Here is a 25,120-nt window from a genome sequence, read left to right as displayed (position 1 = left end):
TCGCTCACGTGGTCTGGCAGCCATATTGGATCAAAGGGAAAAAAAATGTTCAAAACAGAAGAGTTGGATCGCACCAAGTTGACTGCGCAGGGTAAGTATTCTGTGAATACCATCTAGTTACTGAAGTATCCCGTGAGTGCCTTCAGGTGGTGGTAGTGGATGCTCCATACCAGGTTGAGTTGGACTTGTGGACCAGTGGTTCACGCTTGTTCCATTGTTTCCCTTAATTGATGGCTTCCAGGAATGTGCTGTACATGGGCCTTGTTAAGAAGGTGGATATGAGTATTGTTACGGACACGGTTTTTGGATGTTATTTTACCGAGCGGTGGTGTATTTAACCGCGTCCGAACAGTTACTCCCCGATTAGAACCCGATTCCAACCGAACGTTGACTAATCGCGCTACAGATATTCAATTGGGAAACCTCTAAAGCGACCGAAAGAGAAGAAGAGAGAAGAAAGACAGAGTTTGGAGGAAGAACAGATTTATTATACACACACAAGCAATATTTTAGAGCGACCAATATTATTTACAGCAATAGATGGAAAAGAGCAGTCACACAGTGCATTGTTAACTTATTCTATTTCATTTACTTAATCCCCAAGACAAACGAGTAGGACAGGACGTTCACACTCACACGGTGGATATTGCAGGCAGGTAATGGCTCGAGGTTGATTGCTTGAGAGGAAGGCAAGGTCGGAGGCAGCAGCTTTCAACCCCTCGCGGTTTTGGCGGGAAAACCTCCGTCGCGTATCCGCGGCCGTCACGCGCTGGCTCGGCACACCTGCTCCTCTTCCTGGGGTGGAGCCGTCTCCCTCCGTTCAGCGCGTCTCTCCAACGACAGGGGATATTGCAGGCAGGTAGGTAGGTAGGGCTTGCGGTGGATTGCGCTCCTCTTCCAGGTCATCCCCCAGCGTATCTCTCAAGGCCTCTCCTTGGTGCAGCCTCGTTGCTCCTCTCCAGCTCATCTCCAGTCATCTCCAGTCATCTCTCATCTCGTAAAGCAGTCCCCTGCAGTCGCTTTTATCACCTCCAGCGAAATCAAGCCGCCGACTCCGAGGGCGCGCCTACCGGGTCACTCACCGCGGTGTTGATTGGCTGTTAGGGCTGGTTCACTCCTTGCTTCTTATGACGAGGTGGAGACACGCCTTTCTTCCCCAACCTTACCTCGTGGCCAATGGTGGTTTGAAGAAAACCAGCCAAAATGCGGAAGGCAAATGGAAGGGAGGTTTTGGGGAAATTGGAAGGGCCTACGCTTATTTTGTTTGATACAATGCAAAGTCAATCTAGTGGAAAACACATACTTAGCCTACATGGAATAAGGAAATACACTATTTAAAAGATATATCGTGACCTGCGTGTATGTTCTATGAAATTAATTAGGAGGACGGCTGCGACCATTATTTACATTACCAGGATGTTACCATACCAAAACCATACTCTTCACATCCGTTACCCTTCCTCCAAAATTGTTACACTCCTCAAAACCCGTTACACTTCTCAAAACCCGTTACACTTCTCAAAATCGTTACACTGCACCCTCCTTTCTTCAGGCACGTCCTCGGGCCTACTAGACTTAACTGAGTGTGACATGTAGGTGTAATTCCCTCTACAATTAACCTGACCCTGAGTGTGACAATTTTAAAACACAAATAAGTATGTCCCCCTATTGCATTGCATCCTGTCTGACAGACTCAAGCCCACAGCTAACCGAATTACGGAATTATTCTGAAACTATACATTTACGGTGGGGAGCATTATTTACAATGACGTGATTTCTTATTTACAACGCAACCCAGGACCTGTGTGTTTTTTTTTTTTTTTTCTTTTTAGGGAACAAGAGAAAGAAATTCCTGTTGGGAGGGAGGAGACAGCACGCATTGCATCGATGCACCAGTACCAATACCACCAAAGCACCCAAAAGCACCCAAAAGCACCACAAGCACCACAAAGCACCACTCGGTGCGCAGTCACCATGGTTCATAATAAACACAACAAAACAACTGGTGGTGGTCTTCTCCTTGTCTGCTGGGCCGATGTTCTTCCTGACGTCTTCTGGCTTCATGCGGCCTATTTGGACATAATAAAAAGCACAACTTGTGTTCGTTTTTTATTATTATTTAGGGCCTCAGGGGCCAACTAAGGGTGGTCCACCTGTTTGGCATAGGTGCCACCTTACCGAGGTCCGCAAGCAAGATTCCCTGGCCACTATGGCCGGTCTCCAACAGAGGTGCTCTGCCCCAGAACCTGGGGTCCATCAAGTGGTACTTGGCCGCCGAACAGCGGTCCATAAAGTGGTACATCAACGCAATGCGTGCTGGTTCTGGGAATCTCGGGCGCACAATGGCCACCTCACGCACGCTCCCCTCGGCACCCAATGGCGCACAGGTCATGTGGGAGACAAAAGAAAGACAATTGAGCGAGGGGTAAGGTCACAAGGGTACACGTCAAACAAGGCAATGCAAGGTGAAATGCGTACGGAGGGCGAAGTGAGAAAGCTCGTCCCTACCGTACGTCACCCCCCTGTCACCTACACTACCCTTGCTCTTACCCCATATTTACAAAATCTACCCATTTACAAATTCGTCACTACTGTCACGTCTTCCCCATATTTCCCTTATACCAAATTCGTCACCACAATCCCTCTACTTCAAAATTTGCCATCACCAAATTCATCATCAATCCTCATAAGGAGGCAGAGATGGAACATCAAAGCACAATGTCACACCCACGTCATGATGCGTCTCACAACCCAAACATTTGCACAGTAAAAAATAATCAAACATGGCATGGTGTGGAGTACCTGTCACCTCAGGTGAGTGGATGCAGATGGTGTGAGGAGATCCTTCACCCTAACTATCCTCTAAATGATTTTAACACACTTTACACTACCCGGGGTCTTTCCCTGCCAATCCATTGGCAATCTTACTCTATGTGGTTTTAAAAACCAATTCCCATTGACCAAACTGTGGTGCTTCTCAATTTGGGGTCTCACTCCCCCGATTCATCTCCCTGTGCCCTCGCACAATTTCTGGGCTGCGACGTGCAGCTCTCCCAGCAGGTCTACCCACCTGCACACCTCCACCACTGTAGTTGCCACCCGAGCTTACCTGCTCCTCACCCTAACCTAACTAACTGGGGAAGACCCCTCTTGGATCTGTCACCCCACTGGTGCCCTCTGGCACTGGGCTACCCGGGTCCGTCCTCCGGATCCTCGGGCCCCATCCACAACAACTACTACCGGCTCCCAGAGCCCACCTGCGGCCTCACCTGGCCGACATCCTCACAGTGGTGGAGTGCCCAAACCAACTACACACACTAACAGGCTACACGCCCAGCCATTTCCACAACACTAATGCACCGATCCAAAGACCATTCTTCCACTCGCACCACAGATGCCAATATCCAACCACAATTTACCTATACCCTCTACCTAACACTTACACTACCCGCCCCGGGTATCCGTGATGGGGGTCCACTCTTCCCCCATTCACACCTTCGCACCATCCACTCCACTCCACAATTTCCACCATACTCACTCCACGACCATCCATTCCAATACTCCATACCATTTATTCCATACACCTGTCTTTCATTCACCTGTCGTTGCACACCTGTGCAATCATACCTGGTGCCACCTGCACCCTCCTTTCTTCCTGGACCATTTGGTCAACACAACACGCAATCACCACTACTCCCTCATACACTGCTCCATTCACCTGTCAGTTGCACACCTGTGCAATCACACCTGTTCCATTCTCACCTGTTCAATCCTCACACACACGGCATCATCTCAGCTAACTACTCCCCTCTGAAACTTGCGCTTCCCAGTCGTCCCTTTAAACTATTGCGCTCCCACGTCATTATAATCCACACTAATCTACCTGCGTCCCCACTACAGGTATCAGTCACTAACTAATCTTAACGTCACCTAAGGTCATCTTCTCTAGATCCCTATCATTATCCAAGCCCTCCCTGGCTCGGTTGTCATAGCCACCCCATAAACTATTGCGCATTTGCCCCCCCGTCTGTGAGGGATGGTGGATTTGCCATCCCACCACATCGGGGGTCTCTCACTATAAATTTTGCTCGTCCAAATGCCAACCAATTCAAAAAATTTTCATTTACTGCCAATTCTACTCACTTTTCGAAATTTCGTATCAATTCACTATCACTATCACGATCACCATCATCACAGTCCGCTATATCCTAGCCTCGGTGCGTCATGACATCATTAAACTCGGCTTCGTAAAGCCGAGCAATGAATTCGGGTGGTTTGGTTGCCTGCAGGTTGAATCCGTCCGGCTTTCGGTTCAAGGGAGGTGGTTTGGTTGGACCGAGGCTCCACGCACCATCTCGGCGCGGCACCTTGCGGTCCCGGGCCCGATGGCTCAATCTCCCCCGGTCGGAACCCCGTCCCCACGAGGGGGCACCGTTCCGCCTCCTCCCACTCGCCCTCGAACCGGACCGGTCGCCTCGCCCGGCAAAGCCCGGACTCGACCGTGCGGGGCGGGGCCAAGCCCGAATCGGCAACGACGCTTCGAAGAGAAGCGACGCAGCATCGATCCGCGCCGGGCCTCGCACCCAACAAAGCACCCCACGCCCCGAGTGCTCGCATCGGCTATCCGTCGCCCTAACCGCTAACCTGGTTACCATCGATGCTTTACTTGCATGCTTACAAGCATACGCTACCCCTTTCACCCTCACAAAACCTGGCGTTCCAACGCCGTCCGTACATTCCACCAACGCTCTCCCTGTTACACACCATACCTCTCGCGCACACTCTCCCGTTACACCCTCTGTAACACTCACCACAGACGTACACTTTCTCGTTACATCCTCTGTAACACTCACCACAGGTGTACACTCTCTCGTTACTTCCTCCGTAACACTCACCACAGGTGTACACTCTCTCGTTACTTCCTCCGTAACACTCACCACAGGTGTACACTCTCTCGTTACTTCCTCCGTAACACTCACCACAGGTGTACACTCTCTCGTTACTTCCTCCGTAACACTCACCACAGGTGTACACTCTCTCGTTACTTCCTCTGTAACACTCACCACAGGTGTACACTCTCTCGTTACTTCCTCCGTAACACTCACCACAGACGTACACTTTCTCGTTACATCCTCTGTAACACTCACCACAGGTGTACACTCTCTCGTTACTTCCTCCGTAACACTCACCACAGGTGTACACTCTCTCGTTACTTCCTCCGTAACACTCACCACAGGTGTACACTCTCTCGTTACTTCCTCCGTAACACTCACCACAGACGTACACTTTCTCGTTACATCCTCTGTAACACTCACCACAGGTGTACACTCTCTCGTTACTTCCTCCGTAACACTCACCACACCGCGCTTCCATGTACCCCCTCGCACACGCGCTTCGACCGGCTCACTCCTGACGGCACACTCACTCCTCGGCGTGCACTTTTTCCTCACACACCCCATGGTCGGACATTCTCGCACACCTCTTTTTTCGCACACCTGACCTGTCACACACTTCACCAACGGCCTTTCACGAACACCCGGATCCAAACCAATCCCCAAGCCGACTGAAGCTTTCCTCACATCATATACATTGCCACTCACCTCCGTACTTCGTCTCCGCCCCTCCTTTGCCACCTGCAAACTCTTTATTTGGTTAGTGAGCATCACATCATGATTTGAACACAGACCTTGTACATAATCCATTTCTCCCTGCAATTCCCGGGCTACCTCCGTCATCTCTTCAATTTTAATTATTCCCGCTACTGCTTTTTCTTTATTAACCTCGGCGACCGCTGGCTTTTCTAAACCCCGTGTCGCGATTTCTACCCCCGTCATTGTACCCGTGCTTTCCTCCGCTTCGCTCAACCAGCGCTTTTCGACCCGCTTTACCTCGTCGTGCACCGATGTGCCTCTCCCGCCTCCCATGCCATCTACGAACTCCCCCATTTTTTTTATGCTGTCGTTTATTTGCTCCCGATATCCCTCCGGGTTGTCCTTTGCTTCCCTCCTCATTTTTTTCATGTCGATTCCCTGGGTAGCCATCATTGCATCCAATCCCCTACTGTCGCCCTTCATAGATGCCATGAAATGCGTCATAAATAGGCAAAAGTCCATTGGCACTGCGGGCTCGACTGCCGCGACTAAATTTGGTGCCGCAACAACCATGTGCGCGAGGACGCCATCTTGTGCACCTGACACCCCCTCAACCGCCTCCTCATTGCTCTCCTCCTCCCTTTCTTCCACATACATTTCCCCTGGTTCCTGGGTTACCCCTAACCCGTCTATCTCCCCCACCGACATCCGATCGCCTTGATTGTCCATGGCGCGATCTCAAAATTCGGGTTTTATAAAACAACACAATTTCGGCAGCTCGTAATTTTGACCAAAAATTTTTTTTAAAAATTTGGGCCTAACAAATTTAGTCCCGGGTCCGAATCCCACTCCTGACACCAATTGTTACGGACACGGTTTTTGGATGTTATTTTACCGAGCGGTGGTGTATTTAACCGCGTCCGAACAGTTACTCCCCGATTAGAACCCGATTCCAACCGAACGTTGACTAATCGCGCTACAGATATTCAATTGGGAAACCTCTAAAGCGACCGAAAGAGAAGAAGAGAGAAGAAAGACAGAGTTTGGAGGAAGAACAGATTTATTATACACACACAAGCAATATTTTAGAGCGACCAATATTATTTACAGCAATAGATGGAAAAGAGCAGTCACACAGTGCATTGTTAACTTATTCTATTTCATTTACTTAATCCCCAAGACAAACGAGTAGGACAGGACGTTCACACTCACACGGTGGATATTGCAGGCAGGTAATGGCTCGAGGTTGATTGCTTGAGAGGAAGGCAAGGTCGGAGGCAGCAGCTTTCAACCCCTCGCGGTTTTGGCGGGAAAACCTCCGTCGCGTATCCGCGGCCGTCACGCGCTGGCTCGGCACACCTGCTCCTCTTCCTGGGGTGGAGCCGTCTCCCTCCGTTCAGCGCGTCTCTCCAACGACAGGGGATATTGCAGGCAGGTAGGTAGGTAGGGCTTGCGGTGGATTGCGCTCCTCTTCCAGGTCATCCCCCAGCGTATCTCTCAAGGCCTCTCCTTGGTGCAGCCTCGTTGCTCCTCTCCAGCTCATCTCCAGTCATCTCCAGTCATCTCTCATCTCGTAAAGCAGTCCCCTGCAGTCGCTTTTATCACCTCCAGCGAAATCAAGCCGCCGACTCCGAGGGCGCGCCTACCGGGTCACTCACCGCGGTGTTGATTGGCTGTTAGGGCTGGTTCACTCCTTGCTTCTTATGACGAGGTGGAGACACGCCTTTCTTCCCCAACCTTACCTCGTGGCCAATGGTGGTTTGAAGAAAACCAGCCAAAATGCGGAAGGCAAATGGAAGGGAGGTTTTGGGGAAATTGGAAGGGCCTACGCTTATTTTGTTTGATACAATGCAAAGTCAATCTAGTGGAAAACACATACTTAGCCTACATGGAATAAGGAAATACACTATTTAAAAGATATATCGTGACCTGCGTGTATGTTCTATGAAATTAATTAGGAGGACGGCTGCGACCATTATTTACATTACCAGGATGTTACCATACCAAAACCATACTCTTCACATCCGTTACCCTTCCTCCAAAATTGTTACACTCCTCAAAACCCGTTACACTTCTCAAAACCCGTTACACTTCTCAAAATCGTTACAGTATTTATCTGAAAACAAAAGTCGAGACTTCGAGCTGCTCATCTTTTTAACATTTTGATGGAGATTAAACATTCCCCGGTGAGGAGTCGAAATTGAATATTTTTCACTCGTTTCTGGGTTATCGTGGAGCTTATCGATATATCTGAGATGCAGGACCAGGACATTGGGAAACTACTTTTGGATAAATGACAAGAAGATAATGGAAAAACTCGTGCTACATCAACCAGAGTCCCTTGCCTCGTAAGCAGGCTGGCATCCCCGGGTCGTTAGCTGGGCACCGTGATCTGGGCACCGTGAGCTGGGAACCGTGAGCTGGGAATCGTGAGCTGGGAACCGCGAACTGGGCACCGTGAGCTGGGAACCGTGAACTGGGCACCGTGAGCTGGGAACTGTGATTTTGGCACCCTGAGCTGGGCACCGTGATTTGGGCACCTGAACTGGGCACCGTGATCTGTGCACCGTGAACTGGGCACCGTGAGCTGGGCACCGTGATTTGGGCACCCTGAGCTGGGCACCGTGAGCTGGGCACCGTGAACTGGGAACCGTGATTTGGGCACCCTGAGCTGGGCACCCGTGAGCTGGGAACCGTGATCTGGGAACCGTGAGCTGGGCACCGTGAGCTGGGAACCGTGAGCTGGGAACCGTGATCTGGGAATCGTGAGCTGGGAACCGTGAGCTGGGAACCGTGATTTGGGCACCCTGAGCTGGGAACCGTGATTTGGGCACCCTTGAGCTGGGCACCGTGATCTGGGCACCGTGAACTGGGCACCGTGAGCTGGGCACAGTGATCTGGGCACCGTGAGCTGTGAACCGTGAGCTGGGAACCGTGATCTGGGAACCGTGATCTGGGAATCGTGAGCTGGGAACCGTGAGCTGGGAACCGTGAACTGTGCACCGTAAGCTGGGAACCGTGAACTGGGCACCGTGAGCTGGGAACTGTGATTTGGGCACCCTGAGCTGGGCACCGTGATCTGGGAACCGTGATTTGGGCACCCTGAGCTGGGCACCCTGAGCTGGGCACAGTGATCTGGGCACCGTGAGCTGGGATCCGTGAACTGGGCACCGTGAGCTGGGAACTGTGAGTGTGCCATCTTTAGCCCTGCTTTTTATATGACTGCCATCTTTAGCCCTGATTGTGATATGGCTGCCATATTTAGTCCTGCTTGTTATATGACTGCCATCTTTAGCCCTGATTGTTATATGGCTGCCATATTTAGTCCTGCTTGTTATATGACTGCCATCTTTAGCCCTGATTGTTATATGGCTGCCATCTTTAGCCCTGATTGTTATATGGCTGCCATCTTTAGCCCTGATTGTTATATGGCTGCCATCTTTAGCCCTGATTGTTATATGGCTGCCATCTTTAGTCCTGCTTGTTATATGACTGCCATCTTTAGCCCAGATTGTTATATGGCTGCCATCTTTAGCCCTGATTGTTATATGGCTGCCATCTTTAGTCCTGCTTGTTATATGACTGCCATCTTTAGCCCTGATTGTTATATGGCTGCCATCTTTAGCCCTGATTGTTATATGGCTGCCATCTTTAGTCCTGCTTGTTATATGACTGCCATCTTTAGCCCTGATTGTTATATGACTGCCATCTTTAGCCCTGATTGTGATATGGCTGCCATCATAGGAATTTTCGGTAGATGGCACTCAACACCCACAAATCTGCACCCTTGTACAGAGAAATATTTATCCAGTTGTCTCAAAAAAATATTTGTCTGTGACGTCATTTAAAGAGTCCCTCTCTTTCCTCCACCTCCCCTCCTCTCACCCCCCCCCTGTAAATGAAATGTTTATCCATGCCTTGGAATAATGAATGATGCCAGGCTGACTCTTCAGCAGCCATTTTCACTCAATACCATAACAACTACCAGATGGGCTCATTCTTTTTTTTCTTCTTCTTTTTTTTGTCTCTGTAAGGTTACTGAGGTGGGGGCAGTGGGGCAACACAATGCAAGAAAGAGACCATACAACACAATACAAGACAGAGACAATACAACACAATACAAGAAAGAGACCATACAACACAATACAAGACAGAGACCATACAACACAATACAAGACAGAGACAATACAACACAATACAAGAAAGAGACCATACAACACAATACAAGAAAGAGACCATACAACACAATACAAGACAGAGACAATACAACACAATACAAGAAAGAGACCATACAACACAATACAAGACAGAGACAATACAACACAATACAAGACAGAGACAATACAACACAATACAAGAAAGAGACCATACAACACAATACAAGAAAGAGACCATACAACACAATACAAGAAAGAGACAATACAACACAATACAAGAAAGATACCATACAACACAATACAAGAAAGAGACCATACAACACAATACAAGACAGAGACAATACAACACAATACAAGACAGAGACAATACAACACAATACAAGACAGAGACCATGCAACACAATACAAGACAGAAACAATACAACACAATACAAGAAAGAGACCATACAACACAATACAAGACAGAGACAATACAACACAATACAAGACAGAGACCATACAAGACAGAGTCAATACAACACAATACAAGACAGAGACAATACAACACAATACAAGAAAGAGACAATGCAACACAATACAAGACAGAGACAATGCAACACAATACAAGACAGAGACAATGCAACACAACACAATACAAGACAGAGACAACACAACACAATACAACACAGAGACAATACAACACAAATACAAGACAGAGAGAGACAGAGAGATCTGTGATTGTGAGAGCAACAGACCTTGTACTTTTGGCATATTGTGGGACATTCCAATAATTTTGAGATCTTAAGATTCCACAGAATGCAGGAAACACAGAGAGAGAGAGATCTGTGAGGTCAGATCTGCATCAATCCATAGCGGACTGTCAAACTCGATTGGAATACCGACACAGGCCATGTCCACCGAGTTCTTCCGCTATCCTAAGGAAAAATTAGATCGACGGAGGATGCACAGTCTGACTGCCTTTCGAGGCCAGCCTTCCTGTGTGGTCGACCCAGGAAAGGTCATGGCTGATGGTGAGGCTGAGAGGCTCAAGACCCTGAACCTCTTCCATTGCCTGACCATGGAAATAGAGAGGTGGTTCGTTTGAAGATCCTTCGAAGTAATAAGGGGGGAATGTTAGCTTTTCCAGGATTGAAGGACATGTTCCTGAAATAATTGTAAATTGTACATAAAGATTGAATCACACTTTCACATCCAAAGAATGAAGGTTCAGCTCCACTATAAACAAGGCGATAAACAATGAATACTTGCAGGAAATGTCAACAATACCTTTAATATTAAACATGGCGAACACATGGACAAGGCAAAAGGAAAGGGACAGCGATTTAGACCTCAGCGTTTGTCGTGGAGAGTCAAAGTTTCTCTATTTTATTTTGAACAAGATGAAGAGAGATGGATGAGATAAGGTGAGGATGATCACACTTTTGTATTGTGGAGCAATGGATGGGACCAACCATGTGGCTTCCAGAGCCAACCATGGTCAGAGGTGCAGGATGTGCATTCATGTTGAGAACTATAGCACGGTATTCGGTAGAGAGCATGCAGTCGTGGCCAAAAATATTAGCCCCCTTTCAATTTTCTTCAAATAACTCACAATTTTCTCTAAAAATAAGTTGAAATTGACAAAGGTATTTGGTCTCCACAATTCCTTATTTCACTGTTAATATTACAGAACCTTTGCTTTTGATTCAGAACTTAAAATATCCTTTTAAATCAGAAAATAAAAAGAAATGGCATTAACAGAATTATTGACACGCGAGACTTAATATTTGGTAGTTAATATTTGGACAAAACAAGCATTCTGAGTATTGCGCTGCAACACATGTCCCCTACCGGCAGTCTGTCGTCCGGAAAACTGTTGGGGAAATTACCAAGGGTTATTCACCCACAGGTTCTGAATCGTTCCCAATCGCTAATTACCTCAGGACGGGCTCACCTGTGATTCGCACTCGGGACTTCGATTTATACACCTTGCAGACAGGTCAGCAGAAGCACGAGAAAATAAGTTGTTGATAAAGAACCTTTTGAGTCGCTAAATATCAGTAATTTATTATATTTTTCCGGTTCACGATCAATGATCGATGTGTATATATATGTTGCTCGGCTTGGCTCCGCCCCTCCGGAAAGCACGCGCTGTGTCGCGCTGTTGACGTTCGCGAGACGAGGCTGAGGGTGCGCGGTGCGGCTTGAGGAGAACTGTAGAATAAACAAGATATCCATTTTTAAAATATTTTCGTTTAATTAACGATATCTGCCAAACCACGTGCCCTATCGCAAATTCCAAAAGGACATTTTAGTAGATTGACATGCTCAACAGATCTGTGAAGTTTCTCCTCAATTGGATCAAAAATGAGGGAGGAGCTCGGTTTTAAAGGTTCATGCTTAAAAACGTCATAACTCTGAAACCATGTGACGCATGACGTCATGCTCGCTGACTTTTTTTGTTCGTCATGGGTATGCAATTCTGCCTGCAAAGTTTGGCCTCGATCTGTTGAGCCGTTGCAGAGAAAAAGGGGTTTTCGTGTTTTCACGAAAAACAATATGGCGACCGAACCACGTGATCTGTGACGTCATAATTACCATTAAAATATTCTACAGACCGAGTCCCCCCTACGGTGAAAATTTGATCTCAATCGGTCCTAATATTGCAGAGAAATTGGTTTTTAAAGGAAATTAAAACTTAAAATGGCACTGAGTTAAGGATCATCAGAATTATCAGAATTCCCAAAGTTCAAAGTGCCATAACTTTGTCAAAAATGATCGAAACGTCGTGAAGTTCGAACTCGATCTGTAACTTATCATGAGGAACCCACGCGCCAAGTTTGAAATCATTAGCATTAAGAGTTTAGAAAAAAAGTCCGGAAAACTGTTCTTTGCGTGACGGACTGACGGACGGAGGGACGGCGTGCAAACCTATTGTCCCCTCCGGTGTACACCGGTAGGGGACTAATAACTGCAGTCAAGCGCTTCCTATAGCCATGAATGAGCTTCCTACACCTCTCTACTGGCAGTTTGTCCCACTCTTCTTGTGCAAACTGCTCGAATTCTCCCAGATTTGAAGGTTGCCTTCTCCCAACTGCTGTTTTGAGATCTCCACACTGGTGTTCAATGGGATTTAGATCTGGACTCATTGCTGGCCACTTCAGAACAGTCCTGCGTTTTGTCTCGAACCATTCCAGGTGCTTTTTGAAGTATGTTTGGGGTCATTGTCCTGCTGTAAGACCCATGACCTTTGACGGAAACCCAGCTTTCTGACAAGACCTATGACCTTCGATGGAGACCCAGTTCAACCCAGTGGTTGAACATTGCGCTCCAAAATGCCTCGTTAATCTCCTAATTTCATGATGCCATGCACACATTCAAGGCACCCAGTGCCAGCAGGGGCAACACAGCAACCCCAATACATTACTGAACCTCCTCCATCTTTGACTGTAGGGAAGGTGTTCTTTGAGAGCTTCATTTTGTTTTCTGTAAACATAGAGATTATGTGCTTTACCAAAAAGCTCTAATTTGGTCTCATCTGTCCACAGGCCATTCTCCCAGAAGGACTTTGGCTTGTTCAGGTGCGTTTGGCAAGCTCCAGTCGGGCTTTCTTATGTCTCTCTCTCAGCAGTGGGGTCCTCCTGGGTCTCCTTCCATAGGACCCCCTTTCATTGAGTTGGCGACGGATGGTGCGAGTTGAAACTGTCGTACCTTGTGTCTGAAGGTCAGCTTGAATCTGTTTGGCAGTTGATCAAGGTGCTTTCTCCACCATCCGACAATCCTTCGCTGCAATCTTCGATCAAGTTTTATCTTGCGGCCACGTTCAGGGAGGTTGACTGCAGTGCCACGGGCCTTAAACTTCCTGATAACATTGTGTACGATGGACACTGGCACATCAAGGTCTCTGGAGATGGACTTGTAGCCTTGAGATTGTCCATGCTTGGCCACAATCTTGTGTCTGACCTCCTCAGACAATTCTCTGGTTTTCTTTCTTTTCTCTGTACTGTGCTCATTGCGGTACACACAGTGACACTAAACGGCAGAATGACTCCATTTCTCATTCAAACTGGTTGAATAAGTTATTTTTATACTACAGGCACCTGCAACTCACCTTAGGTGAGTTCATTTCTGAAGTAAAGGAGAATCACCTGCTTGAAATCTAATTATTTCTAACAACTTCTAAAAGGTGCCAATAATATTGTCTGGGCCATTTTAGGCTTTCTGTGTGGAATAAGCTAAGATTTAGTAATTTTTTCAGCTTTTTTTTTCCCCACTGCAAACCAAAGAAATACATTTGTGGATACCAAGAGATTGTTTAATTTCAACAATTTTCTGGAAGAAATTGTGAGTTATTTGAAAAAAGTGCAAGGGTGCCAATATTTTTGGCCATGACTGTACCTCCGTCAGGATGAACATGTTGTATCAGCTGGTAGGCCGGATCTGGATTCGAACCTGAACCAAAATCGAACCGGCTTGTTCTTGTCGCTTAACGAACTCATCCACCAAGTTTCGTCCGAATTCATCCATACGTTTTTCAGATATCCTGCTCACAGACAGACAAAGAAATGATGAAAACATCACCTCCGTCGACCTTCGCTGGTGGAGGTAAAATGGCGTTGCAGGGCCAACCATCTTAGAACGAACTTTCAGCGTTGTGCAGTCACATATCGTCCCCTCGGTACGAGTACGACAGCCCAAGGTCACAAGCATCACCCCGAGGGCTCCACATGCAGGATCGAGCACTTGCAGCAGAGGACGGGGCACCAAAAGGTGAGCGAGAACGTGACGTCACCACCACGGTTGTACTCGACAGGTCAAAGCACTGAATGTTTCCAATGATTGCGGTCAATGGGGAGAAGGATTGATGGGTGGTTGGGGTTGGTGGCCACTGGTGACCACTGGTGACCACTGGTGGTTGGGGTTGGGTGGGGACGGGTGGTTGGGGTTGGGTGCGGACGGGTGGTTGGGGTTGGGTGGGGACGGGTGGTTGGGGTTGGGTGGGGACGGGTGGTTGGGGTTGGGTGGGGACGGGTGGTTGGGGTTGGGTGGGGACGGGTGGTTGGGGTTGGGTGGGGACGGGTGGTTGGGGTTGGGTGGGGACGGGTGGTTGGGGTTGGGTGGGGACGGGTGGTTGGGGTTGGGTGGGGACGGGTGGTTGGGGTTGGGTGGGGACGGGTGGTTGGGGTCGGTGGGGACGGGTGGTTGGGGTCGGTGGGGACGGGTGGTTGGGGTCGGTGGGGACGGGTGGTTGGGGTCGGTGGGGACGGGTGGTTGGGGTGGGTGGGGACGGGTGGTTGGGGTGGGTGGGGACGGGTGGTTGGGGACGGGTGGTTGGGGTCGGTGGGGACGGGTGGTTGGGGTCGGTGGGGACGGGTGGTTGGGTTCGGTGGGGACGGGTGGTTGGGGTCGGTGGGGACGGGTGGTTGGGGTCGGTGGGGACGGGTGGTTGGGGTCGGTGGGGACGGGTGGTTGGGGTGGGTGGGGTCGGTGGGGACGGGTGGTTGGGGAGGGTGGGGACGGGTGATTGGGGTGGGTGCGGACGGGTGGTTGGGGTGGGTGGGGACGGGTGGTTGGGGTGGGTGGGGACGGGTGGTTGGGGTGGGTGGGGACGGGTGGTTGGGGTGGGTGAGGACGGGTGGTTGGGGTCGGTGGGGACGGGTTGGTTGGGGGTGCTTTTCGGTGTGTGTGTGTGTGTGTGTGTGTGTGTGTGTGTGTGTGTGTGTGTGTGTGTGTGTGTGTGTGTGTGTGTGTGTGTGTGTGTGTGTGTACACACATGGTGATGGATGCACGTGAGTCGGAATTCATGTTGTTTACTGAATGACCACGTGACGTCAGTGCTATGAATCGCGTGCTCGAGCCAAGCGAGGGGTGAAAGGCAACACCTCGCTCAGGGGGGCTTCCCTGTTCTCTTTTCACAACCAAACGCGTCGTGTGATGCGCGCTCACAGGGGCACGCAATGGGTCTGCACAAGGTACACGGAGGGAGGGGCAAGCAGGTAAGGGAGGGGGTACTCGTGCAAGATACTGATCATAACGGTGTACCTGCTGGATGGTAATTAGGATTCCCTGCCGCGCGAATGTCCATTTAAATAAATGCCTCGTTAATGCGTTAACCTTGGGTAAGATGTTTATGTTTACACGTGCAGGGGAGCACCACAGGTAAGATGTTTACACGTGCAGGGGAGCACCACAGGTAAGATGTTTACACGTGCAGGGGAGCACCACAGGTAAGATGTTTACACGTGCAGGGGAGCACCACAGGTAAGATGTTTACACGTGCAGGGGAGCACCACAGGTAAGATGTTTACACGTGCAGGGGAGCACCACAGGTAAGATGTTTACATGTGCAGTGGAGCACCATTTTTCCTCCAGGACTGGAGCCACAGGAACACCAAGCAAGTATCACCTGAACTTGTCCATAAATAACATTGTACACACGATAAGCTTTAAGGTGTAAACGTGTGGTTTACTGTGCAAACGTGTGCTTTAGGCTTAGGGTGTAAAGATATGCTTTCGGGTGTAAAGGTGTGCTTTGGGGTGCAAAGGTGTGCTTTAGGATGTAAAAGTTTGCTTTCGGATGTAAAAGTGTGTTTTAGGATGTAAAAGTGTGCTTTTGGGTGTAAAAGTGTGCTTTAGGATGTAAAAGTGTGCTTTAGGGTGTAAAAGTGTGCTTTCGGATGTAAAAGTGTGCTTTTGGGTGTAAAAGTTTGCTTTCGGATGTAAAAGTGTGTTTTAGGATGTAAAAGTGTGCTTTTGGGTGTAAAAGTGTGCTTTAGGATGTAAAAGTGTGCTTTAGGATGTAAAAGTGTGCTTTAGGGTGTAAAAGTGTGCTTTAGGATGTAAATGTGCTTTAGGGTGTAAAAGTATGCTTTAGGGTGTAAAAGTATGCTTTAGGATGTAAAAGTGTGCTTTTGGGTGCAAAAGTGTGCTTTTGGGTGTAAAAGTGTGTTTCAGGGTGCAAAAGTGTGTTTCAGGGTGCAAAAGTGTGCTTTTGGGTGTAAAGGTTCGCGGTGATTCGTACAATTGTTGGTGTGTGTGTGTGTGTGTGTGTGTGTGTGTGTGTGTGTGTGTGTGTGTGTGTGTGTGTGTGTGTGTGTGTGTGTGTGTGTGTGTGTGTGTGTGTGTGTGTGTGTATATATATATATATATATTTGTGTATGTATATATGTGTGTGTGTATATACAGTATATATATATTTGTGTGTGTGTATATATATATATATGTATGTATATATGTATGTATGTATATACTGTATATCATATATGTGTATGTATTTTTGTTGGTGTAAAACAGCTGTTTCGGAGTTCAGTCTGAGCTATGTGAATGTAACCCCATCCCCTCCAGCAGCCGCGCCGGGCATATGCATAGACGTCATCTCCAGCTGGCGACGCTCGGCCAATAGGGAGGCTCTTTGGTCGTGACACATAAAGCGCGGTGGAGGTGGAGGGGTCATCAGAGCGAGTGCAGAATCCGTGCGCTTCGGTTTCTGCGCTTGGCGGACGCGAGACGGGTCCGGACGGGATGACGGCTGCGATTAAAGACGAGGTTGCGGCAGCGCAGCGAAGTCGCGCCAGAGAGCGTTTGGAAGCGAGCGTGGCCGGACTGGCCGAACTCACGTTGCTCAGGTTGAAACAAGAGACACGGGTTCGGAGCATCCTGGACCCTTTCCCTGTCGCTCCTCAGGAGACGCAGGCAGCGGGACGCAGGCTCTGTGCGCTGTGTGAAAATTCGAGTGTTCAGGGTCGTCCGAAAAAGCTGGAGGTCGAGACGTCTCTTCAAGCCGTGCAGGAACAGCTGGTAAGACCATTCAGCATTCCCTTTCCACTTTCCTTTATCTTTACTCTATCAATCCCGCCCCCTTCCCCAATACTGGCCTCGCGGTCACCTTACTCCCTCCCGCCACCGGCCTCGCGGTCACCTCAGCCTCCTCCCGCCACCGGCCTCGCGGTCACCTCAGCCTCCTCCCGCCACCGGCCTCGCGGTCACCTCAGCCTCCTCCCGCCACCGGCCTCGCGGACACCTCACCCTCCTCCCGCCACCGGCCTCGCGGTCACCTCAGCCACCTCCCGCCACTGGCCTCGCGGTCATCTCAGCCACCGCCTCGTGGTCACCTCACCCACCTCCCGCCACTGCCTCGCGGTCACCTCACCCGCCTCCCGCCACCGGCCTCGCGGTCACCTCAGCCACCTCCCGCCACTGGCCTCGCGGTCATCTCAGCCACCGCCTCGTGGTCACCTCACCCACCTCCCGCCACCGCCTCGCGGTCACCTCACCCGCCTCCCGCCACCGGCCTGGCGGTCACCTCACCCTCCTCCCGCCACCGGCCTCGCGGTCACCTCACCCGCCTGCCGCCACCGGCCTTGCGGTCACCTCACCCTACTCCCACCACCTGCCTCGCGGTCACCTTATTTGTCGTCGCCGCCAGCATCAGATTCTTCTTCGTCGTCGTCGTCACCACCACCGCCAGAATCAGATTCGTCGTCGCCACTGCCGCCGCCGCCGCCACCACCAGCATCATATTTGTCATCGTCGTCATCGCCGCCACCGCCAGCATCATATTCGTCGTCGTCGTCGCCACCGCCAGCATCATATTTGTCGCCGCCGCCACCACCAGCATCATATTTGTCGCCACCGCCAGCATCATATTTGTCGCCGCCACCACCACCAGCATCGGATTCGTCATCACCACCATTGGCAGCATCATATTCGTCGTCGTCGTGGCCGCTGCCACCGCCAGCATCGTATTTGTCGCCGCCGCCACCGCCAGCATCACAATTGTCGCCGCCACCACCGCCAGCATCATATTTATCGCCGCCGCCACCACCAGCATCATATTTGTCGCCACCGCCAGCATCATATTTGTCGCCACCGCCAGCATCATATTTGTCGCCGCCACTGCCAGCTTTGTATTTGTCGCCACCGCCAGCATCATATTTGTCGCCGCCGCCATCGCCAGCTTCATATTTGTCGCGGCCGCCATCGCCAGCTTCATATTTGTTGCCGCCGCCACCACCAGCATCAGATTCGTCATCACAGCCGCCACTGGCAGCATCACATTCGTCGTCGTCGTCGTCGCCAGCATCATATTTGTTGCCGCCACCACCGCCGGCATCATATTTGTCGCCACCGCCACCGCCAGCATATTTGTCGCCGCCGCCACCACCAGCGTCAGATTCGTCATCACCGCCGCCACTGGCAGCATCACATTCGTCGTCGTCGTCGCCAGCATATTTGTCGCCGCTGTCACCGCCAGCATCATATTTGTCGCCGCCGCCATCGCCAGCATCATATTTGTCGCCGCTGCCACCGCCAGCATCATATTTGTCGCCGCTGCCACCACCAGCATCATATTTGTCGTCGCCGCCGTAGCTGTCACCGCCAGCATCATATTTGTCGCCGCCGCCGCCACCACCAGCATCAGATTCGTCGTCACCGCCGCCACCGGCAGCATCAGATTCGTCGCCGTCATCGTCCCCGCCACCGGCAGCATCAGATTCGTCGTTGTCGTCCCCGCCACCAGCAGCATCAGGTTCGTCGTTGTCGTCGTCGTCGTCGTCGCCACCTCCATCAGATTCGTCGTCGTCATCGCCACCACCACCACCAGCATCAGGATTGTCGTTGTTATTGCCGCCGCCACCGCCAGCATCAAATTTGTCGTCTCCGCCACCACCTGTAGCATCAGATTTGTCGTCGCCGCCGCCACTGCCAGCATCAAATTTGTCGTCACCAGCATCGGATTCGTCGTCGTTGCCGCCACAACCACCAGCATCAGATTCGTCGTTGCCGCCACCACCTCCAGCATCATATTCGTCGTTGTCGCCACCACCATCGCCAGCATCACATTTGTCGCCTCCGCCACCATCAGATTTGTCGTCGCCACCATCAGCAGCAGATTCGTTGTCGTCACCGCCACCACCGCCAGCATCAGATTCGTCCTCAACGCCAGCATCAGATTCGTCGTCACCACCAGCATCAGATTCGTCGTCGCCTCCGCCACCACCAGCATCAGATTCGTCGTCACCGCCACCACCACCAGCATCAGATTTGTCTTAGTCGTCGTCGCCGCCACCGTCAGCAGCAGATTCGTCATCGTCGTCGTCGTCGCCGCCTCCGCCACCGTCAGCAGCAGATTAGTTGTTGTTGCCATCGCCACCGTCAGCATCAGATTCGTCGTCGTCATCCCGCAGCCACCGTCGGCATCAGATTCGTCATCGTCATCCCGCAGCCACCGCCAGCATCAGATTCGTCGTCATCATCCCACAGCCACCGTCAGCAGCAGATTCGTCATCATCGTCGCCGCCGCCAGCACCGCCAGCATCAGTCGTCGCTGCCGCCGCCAGCATCAGATTCGTCGTCACCGCCAGCATCAGATTCGTCGTCGTCGTCGTCGTCGTCGTCGTCGTCGCCGCCACCACTGCACCGCCAGCACCGCCAGCATCAGATTCGTCATCGTCGTTGTCGTCGTCGCCGCCGCCACCACCGCCAGCATCAGATTCGTCGTCACCACCACCACCGCCAGTATCAGATTCGTCGTCGTCGCCCCACCACCGACAGCATCAGATTTGTCGTCGTCGGCGCCGCCGCCACCGCCAGCATCACATTAGTCGTCGTCGTCGTCGTCGCCGCCGCCACCGCCAGCATCAGATTCATCGTCGTCGTCGCCGCTGCCACCGTCAGCAGCAGATTCGTCGTCGTCGTCATCGTCGCCGCTACCGCCACCGCCAGCAGCAGATTCGTCGTCGTCGTCGCCACCACCATCAGCAGCAGATTCGTCGTCGTCGCCGCCGCCACCGTCAGCAGCAGATTCGTCATCGTCGTCGCCGCCACCGTCAGCAGCAGATTTGTCGTCGTCGTCGTCGCCGCCACCGTCAGCAGCAGATTCGTCGTCGTCGTCGCCGCCACACTCAGCAGCAGATTCGTCGTCGTCGTCGCCGCCACCGTCAGCAGCAGATTCGTCGTCGTCGTCGCCACCACCATCAGCAGCAGATTCGTCGTCGTCGTCACCACCGTCAGCAGCAGATTCGTCGTCGTCGTCGCCACCGTCAGCAGCAGATTCGTCGTCGTCGTCGTCGCCGCCACCGTCAGCAGCAGATTCGTCATCGTCGTCGCCGCCACACTCAGCAGCAGATTCGTCGTCGTCGTCGCCGCCACCGTCAGCAGCAGATTTGTCGTCGTCGCCGCCACCGTCAGCAGCAGATTCGTCGTCGTCGTCGCCGCCACCGTCAGCAGCAGATTCGTCGTCGTCGTCGCCGCCACCGTCAGCAGCAGATTCGTCGTCGTCGCCGCCACCGTCAGCAGCAGATTCGTCGTCGTCGCCGCCACCGTCAGCAGCAGATTCGTCGCCGCCACTGTCAGCAGCAGATTCGTCGTCGTCGCCGCCACCGTCAGCAGCAGATTCGTCGTCGTCGCCGCCACCGTCAGCAGCAGATTCGTCGTCGCCGCCGCCACCGTCAGCAGCAGATTCGTCGTCATCGTCGTCAGCATCAGAGTCGTCGCCGCCGCCATCACCGCCAGCATCAGAGTCGCCGCCGCCGCCATCACCGCCGGCATCAGAGTCGTCGCCGCCGCCATCACCGCCGGCATCAGAGTCGTCGCCGCCGCCATCACCGCCGGCATCAGAGTCGTCGCCGCCGCCATCACCGCCGACATCAGAGTCGTCACCGCCGCCATCACCACCGGCATCAGAGTCGTCACCGCCGCCATCACCACCGGCATCAGATTCGTCGTCGTCGCCGCCACCCCCGCCAGCATCAGATTCGTCGTCTCTGCCGCCACTGCCAGCATCAGATTCGTCGTCGTCGCCGCCACCCCCGCCAACATCAGATTCGTCGTCTCTGCCGCCACCGCCAGCATCAGATTACTCGTTGCCGCTGCCACCGCCAGCATTAGATTCGTCGTCGCCGCTGCCACCGCCAGCATTAGATTCGTTGTTGTCATCGCCGTCGCCGCTACCGTCGGCAGCAGATTCGTCGTCGCCGCTACCGTCGGCAGCAGATTCGTCGTCGTCTTCGCCACCGTGGGCACCAGATTCGTCGTCGCCGCCCCCATCCGCAGCAGATTTGTCGTCGTCGTCACCACCGTCGGGAGGAGATTCATCGTCGTCATCGTTGCCGCCACCATCAGCAGCAGATTCGTCGTCGCCGCCACCGGCAGCAGCAGATTCGTCGTCGCCGTCGCCACCGTCAGCAGCAGATTCGTCTTGGTCGCTGCCACCGTCGGCAACAGATTTGTCGTCGTCACCGTCAGCAGCAGATTTGTCATCGTCGTTGTCGCTGCCGCTGCCAGCAGCAGATTAGTTGCCATCGCCACCAATAAAATTTGCCATCGCTAACAGATTAGTAACCACCACCACTACTAACACATTTGTCATGACCCAACCACAATTATCATCCTCAAACTTGACTTCCCAAACGATATGCTGAATGTCTCTTCAGATCCATGTGCATGTGACCGTATGTTTCCCAGGGCTGTCTCCGGCGGCAGGATGCCGAGCTGTCGTTCTGCCTGCGTCGCCTCAGCGAACACTTGAGCGGTTTGCGCTGCAACGGCCCTGGGGAAAGGACTTTTGGCACCAAGGACCCCGATAGCAGACCCAGCTCCGGTGAGGTCCGGTCATCCAGAGCGGGTGCGCTCCCGGCGCGTCACCCTAAAACCTCCCTGCACTCACCATTCCATGCATAAATACTCTTTTACACACTTTTGCATCCATTAAATGGTTAAATGAATGCTCTCTGGCACTGTTTCTCATTAATGTTGTTCCCACAGCTTTTCTCTATATGAATGGTTTTTCTCTTTCTTTTCTTTTCTTCTGAATGTATTAAGAATAGAAAATAAACTCAGGATCCATTGTTTGAATGGCAGTGCTGCGTCATAATGGTGGTCATCATGGTGACACTCCTTTCTGACAGGTTATTACGATCTGAGTGAGGGTTCACTTTCAAATTCCTGCAACTCGTTGTTCAGCGACTGCCTGTCGGGATCTCACTCGAGTCTGGGCTCGTACTCTGCCCGTGGACGCCCCCCTGTCAGTTCCTCGTCACCTGAAGGCTGCGATCTTGCCACAGCTCGGACGAACCCCTGGGCCGTTACTGCACCCCATACTTGTGAAAGGTCGCTTTCCTCAGGTAAGACTCCCAGATCCCCCTCAAAGCTGTAGTTCTGATGTCTCGGGAATCCCAGAGCCCTCAAAGCCATGGTTCCGATGCTTCTAGCTCGCTGCAAGCAGCATGGCGATATGTTCTCATTGCTGGTGATTCTTCATACCTGGCGATTCGGACGAATCGTATTTGTCGGTTGATCGGTCCCATTCGTTGTTTGTCATCGTTTTTGTACGCATTCAAATTTACTGCAGTAAATCGGGGTCGGGGATTCGTGTTCGCCTACTCGATGAATTTGGTTTTGTGTTCATACACCTAATCAATGAAGCCGAGCACACGTGTGCAAATATGATGCATTGCGTTCAGTAACTCTATAAATGATATATCGCGATTCCGAAGATTACCACATCACTGCACTACGGTAGTGGTGTCTGATAACCATAACGGAGTGATTTATAAAAGGTCAAATTTTGATTCCGCAATGTTTTTGTGGATCATTGACTGATGTTTCTCTCATAAACAACTCTCTGCTGTTCCAAAATAATTCTTCAGTCGGTACGACCTTTGGTTCGGTGTGACCGCTCACAGCGGCCTTTATGAGTTCCAATTGATTGTTCTCGACTGTTCGGACAGGTGAACATCTTGATTTTATTTGTGGTGTAGTGCTGTTTTCTGGTGATTTTGATGTCCATCTGCTGTCTTTTGCCTTTTGTCCGTCGCTGTAGCTGGCCTCTCAACATTCGCTGGCCTGTCGGGATAGAGTGGTGCACTCGCTTCTGACCTAGTCTGCGTTCTATTGTCGACCAAACTATAACCTGTCTGATCGGTGCTTTAATCGGTGCTCCGCAGGCAGGGCGTTGCATCCTAAAGTGTGCCGTGCCGTTAAGCCAGTCTGCTAGCATTGATCACTGGTCAACAGCCAAATTGGTTCTGACTTATTTTCAACTGTTTCTAACTAAGTTGGTGCCCACGAATCCGAATCTGACCTTAAAATTTCGCTATCATGTAACCTTGACGTAGTACATCATAAGTGTGGGAAAAAATCTTTAGAGCATGCGAATTTCTTGATTGTCTCAATAAGTCTATTTATTGTCACAAAAATAATATGAACTTTAAGGTTTTATTTACATCACATAAAAAAATGTAAATCTCCAAAAATAATAAGAACTTTATAAAATATCATAAAAAATAATTTGAACTTTAAGTTTTTATTTACATCACATAAAAAAATGTAAATCTCCAAAAATAATATGAACTTTATAAAATATCACAAAAAATAATATGAACTTTAAGTTTTTATTTACATCACATAAAAAAATGTAAATCTCCAAAAATAATATGAACTTTATAAAATATCACAAAAAATAATATGAACTTTAAGTTTTTATTTACATCACATAAAAAAATGTAAATCTCCAAAAATAATATGAACTTTATAAAATATCACAAAAAATAATATGAACTTTAAGTTTTTATTTGCATCACATAAAAAATGTAAATCTCCAAAAATAATATGAACTTTATAAAATATCACAAAAAATAATATGAACTTTAAGTTTTTATTTACATCACATAAAAAGTGCTTCTGAACTTTACTTTTGCGTTTGTAGGAGCAATCACTTTCACGCTGTAAAGTCCAACAGCAGTCGCCCATCATGTTTGGATTGAATCGGCCTTGATATCGAGTCTCCATGATGGCAATTTCCTGGTGAAACCTTTCTCCATGTTCATCACTGACATCGCCAAGATTTTGTGCAAAGAAGTCCAGATGAGAATGGAAGAAATGTATCTTGAGTGACATTCGAGCACCGAGCGCCTGGTAACTACTCGACATCTTGTCCACAAGTTCTTCATAATTTGGTGCTCGAAAATTTCCAAGGTAATTGTTAGCAAGAGCCACAAAGCTATCCCAAGCAACGCTTTCCAGCTCAGATAGTCTCGTTACAAAGTCCTGATTAGTGAGTACGAGACGAACCTCACCCGAATTTCGGCTGTGGCTGATATTCCTATGGTATACTGGTTCTCAAAAACTGGATGTGCTCGTGGAAATTGGATATCATAATCGAAATCTACAGGTTCATGTTGGTTAGAATCACCTCAAACTATACTAGAACCATAAAACTTTTAAAATTTTGTTTACCAGTGTTGTTGGTGAACGGTAAATATACGAGGCCGTCTTTCCCAAAGGGTAGGCCATCGTTTCTGGCACCTGGAAAAATTCCATCCCGACTTTCAGGGGGCACCGCATCAGTGGCATATCTGCCCTCACCAGAATTATGCAACAGGTGTCCACGTG

The 25,120-nt window shown here is 50.4% G+C and overlaps 1 protein-coding gene and 1 long non-coding RNA gene across 3 annotated transcripts in view; one reads left to right on the top strand and one right to left on the bottom strand.

Moving 5' to 3' along the window:
* Nucleotides 1-1,774: 1,774 nt before the first annotated feature.
* Nucleotides 1,775-2,865, bottom strand: LOC144893590 (uncharacterized). Its single transcript, XR_013624502.1, has 2 exons — nucleotides 2,179-2,865; nucleotides 1,775-2,069 (listed from the first exon to the last, which is right to left on the bottom strand). It is a non-coding gene; the product is annotated as an uncharacterized LOC144893590 (long non-coding RNA).
* A 14,091-nt stretch (nucleotides 2,866-16,956) lies between these two features.
* The window catches only part of DACT1 (dishevelled binding antagonist of beta catenin 1), a 39,517-nt gene continuing 31,353 nt past the window's right edge, over nucleotides 16,957-25,120 (top strand). The window contains exons 1-3 of one of the 2 annotated variants that reach the window (XM_078784135.1): nucleotides 16,957-17,524; nucleotides 22,193-22,328; nucleotides 22,636-22,851. In XM_078784135.1, the coding sequence (XP_078640261.1) occupies nucleotides 17,249-17,524; nucleotides 22,193-22,328; nucleotides 22,636-22,851 (628 nt within the window). In that variant the 5' untranslated portion in view covers nucleotides 16,957-17,248. Of the gene's footprint in view, nucleotides 17,525-22,192; nucleotides 22,353-22,635; nucleotides 22,852-25,120 lie in introns of both variants that reach the window. The other variant, XM_078784134.1, reaches the window with a different exon arrangement.

Source organism: Myxine glutinosa, chromosome 9 (assembly GCF_964187855.1).
Source record: "Myxine glutinosa chromosome 9, kmMyxGlut1.1, whole genome shotgun sequence".
NCBI lineage: Eukaryota > Metazoa > Chordata > Myxini > Myxiniformes > Myxinidae > Myxine > Myxine glutinosa.
Note: the sequence above shows the minus strand (reverse complement) of the source record. Positions and strands in the feature narration are given on the sequence as shown.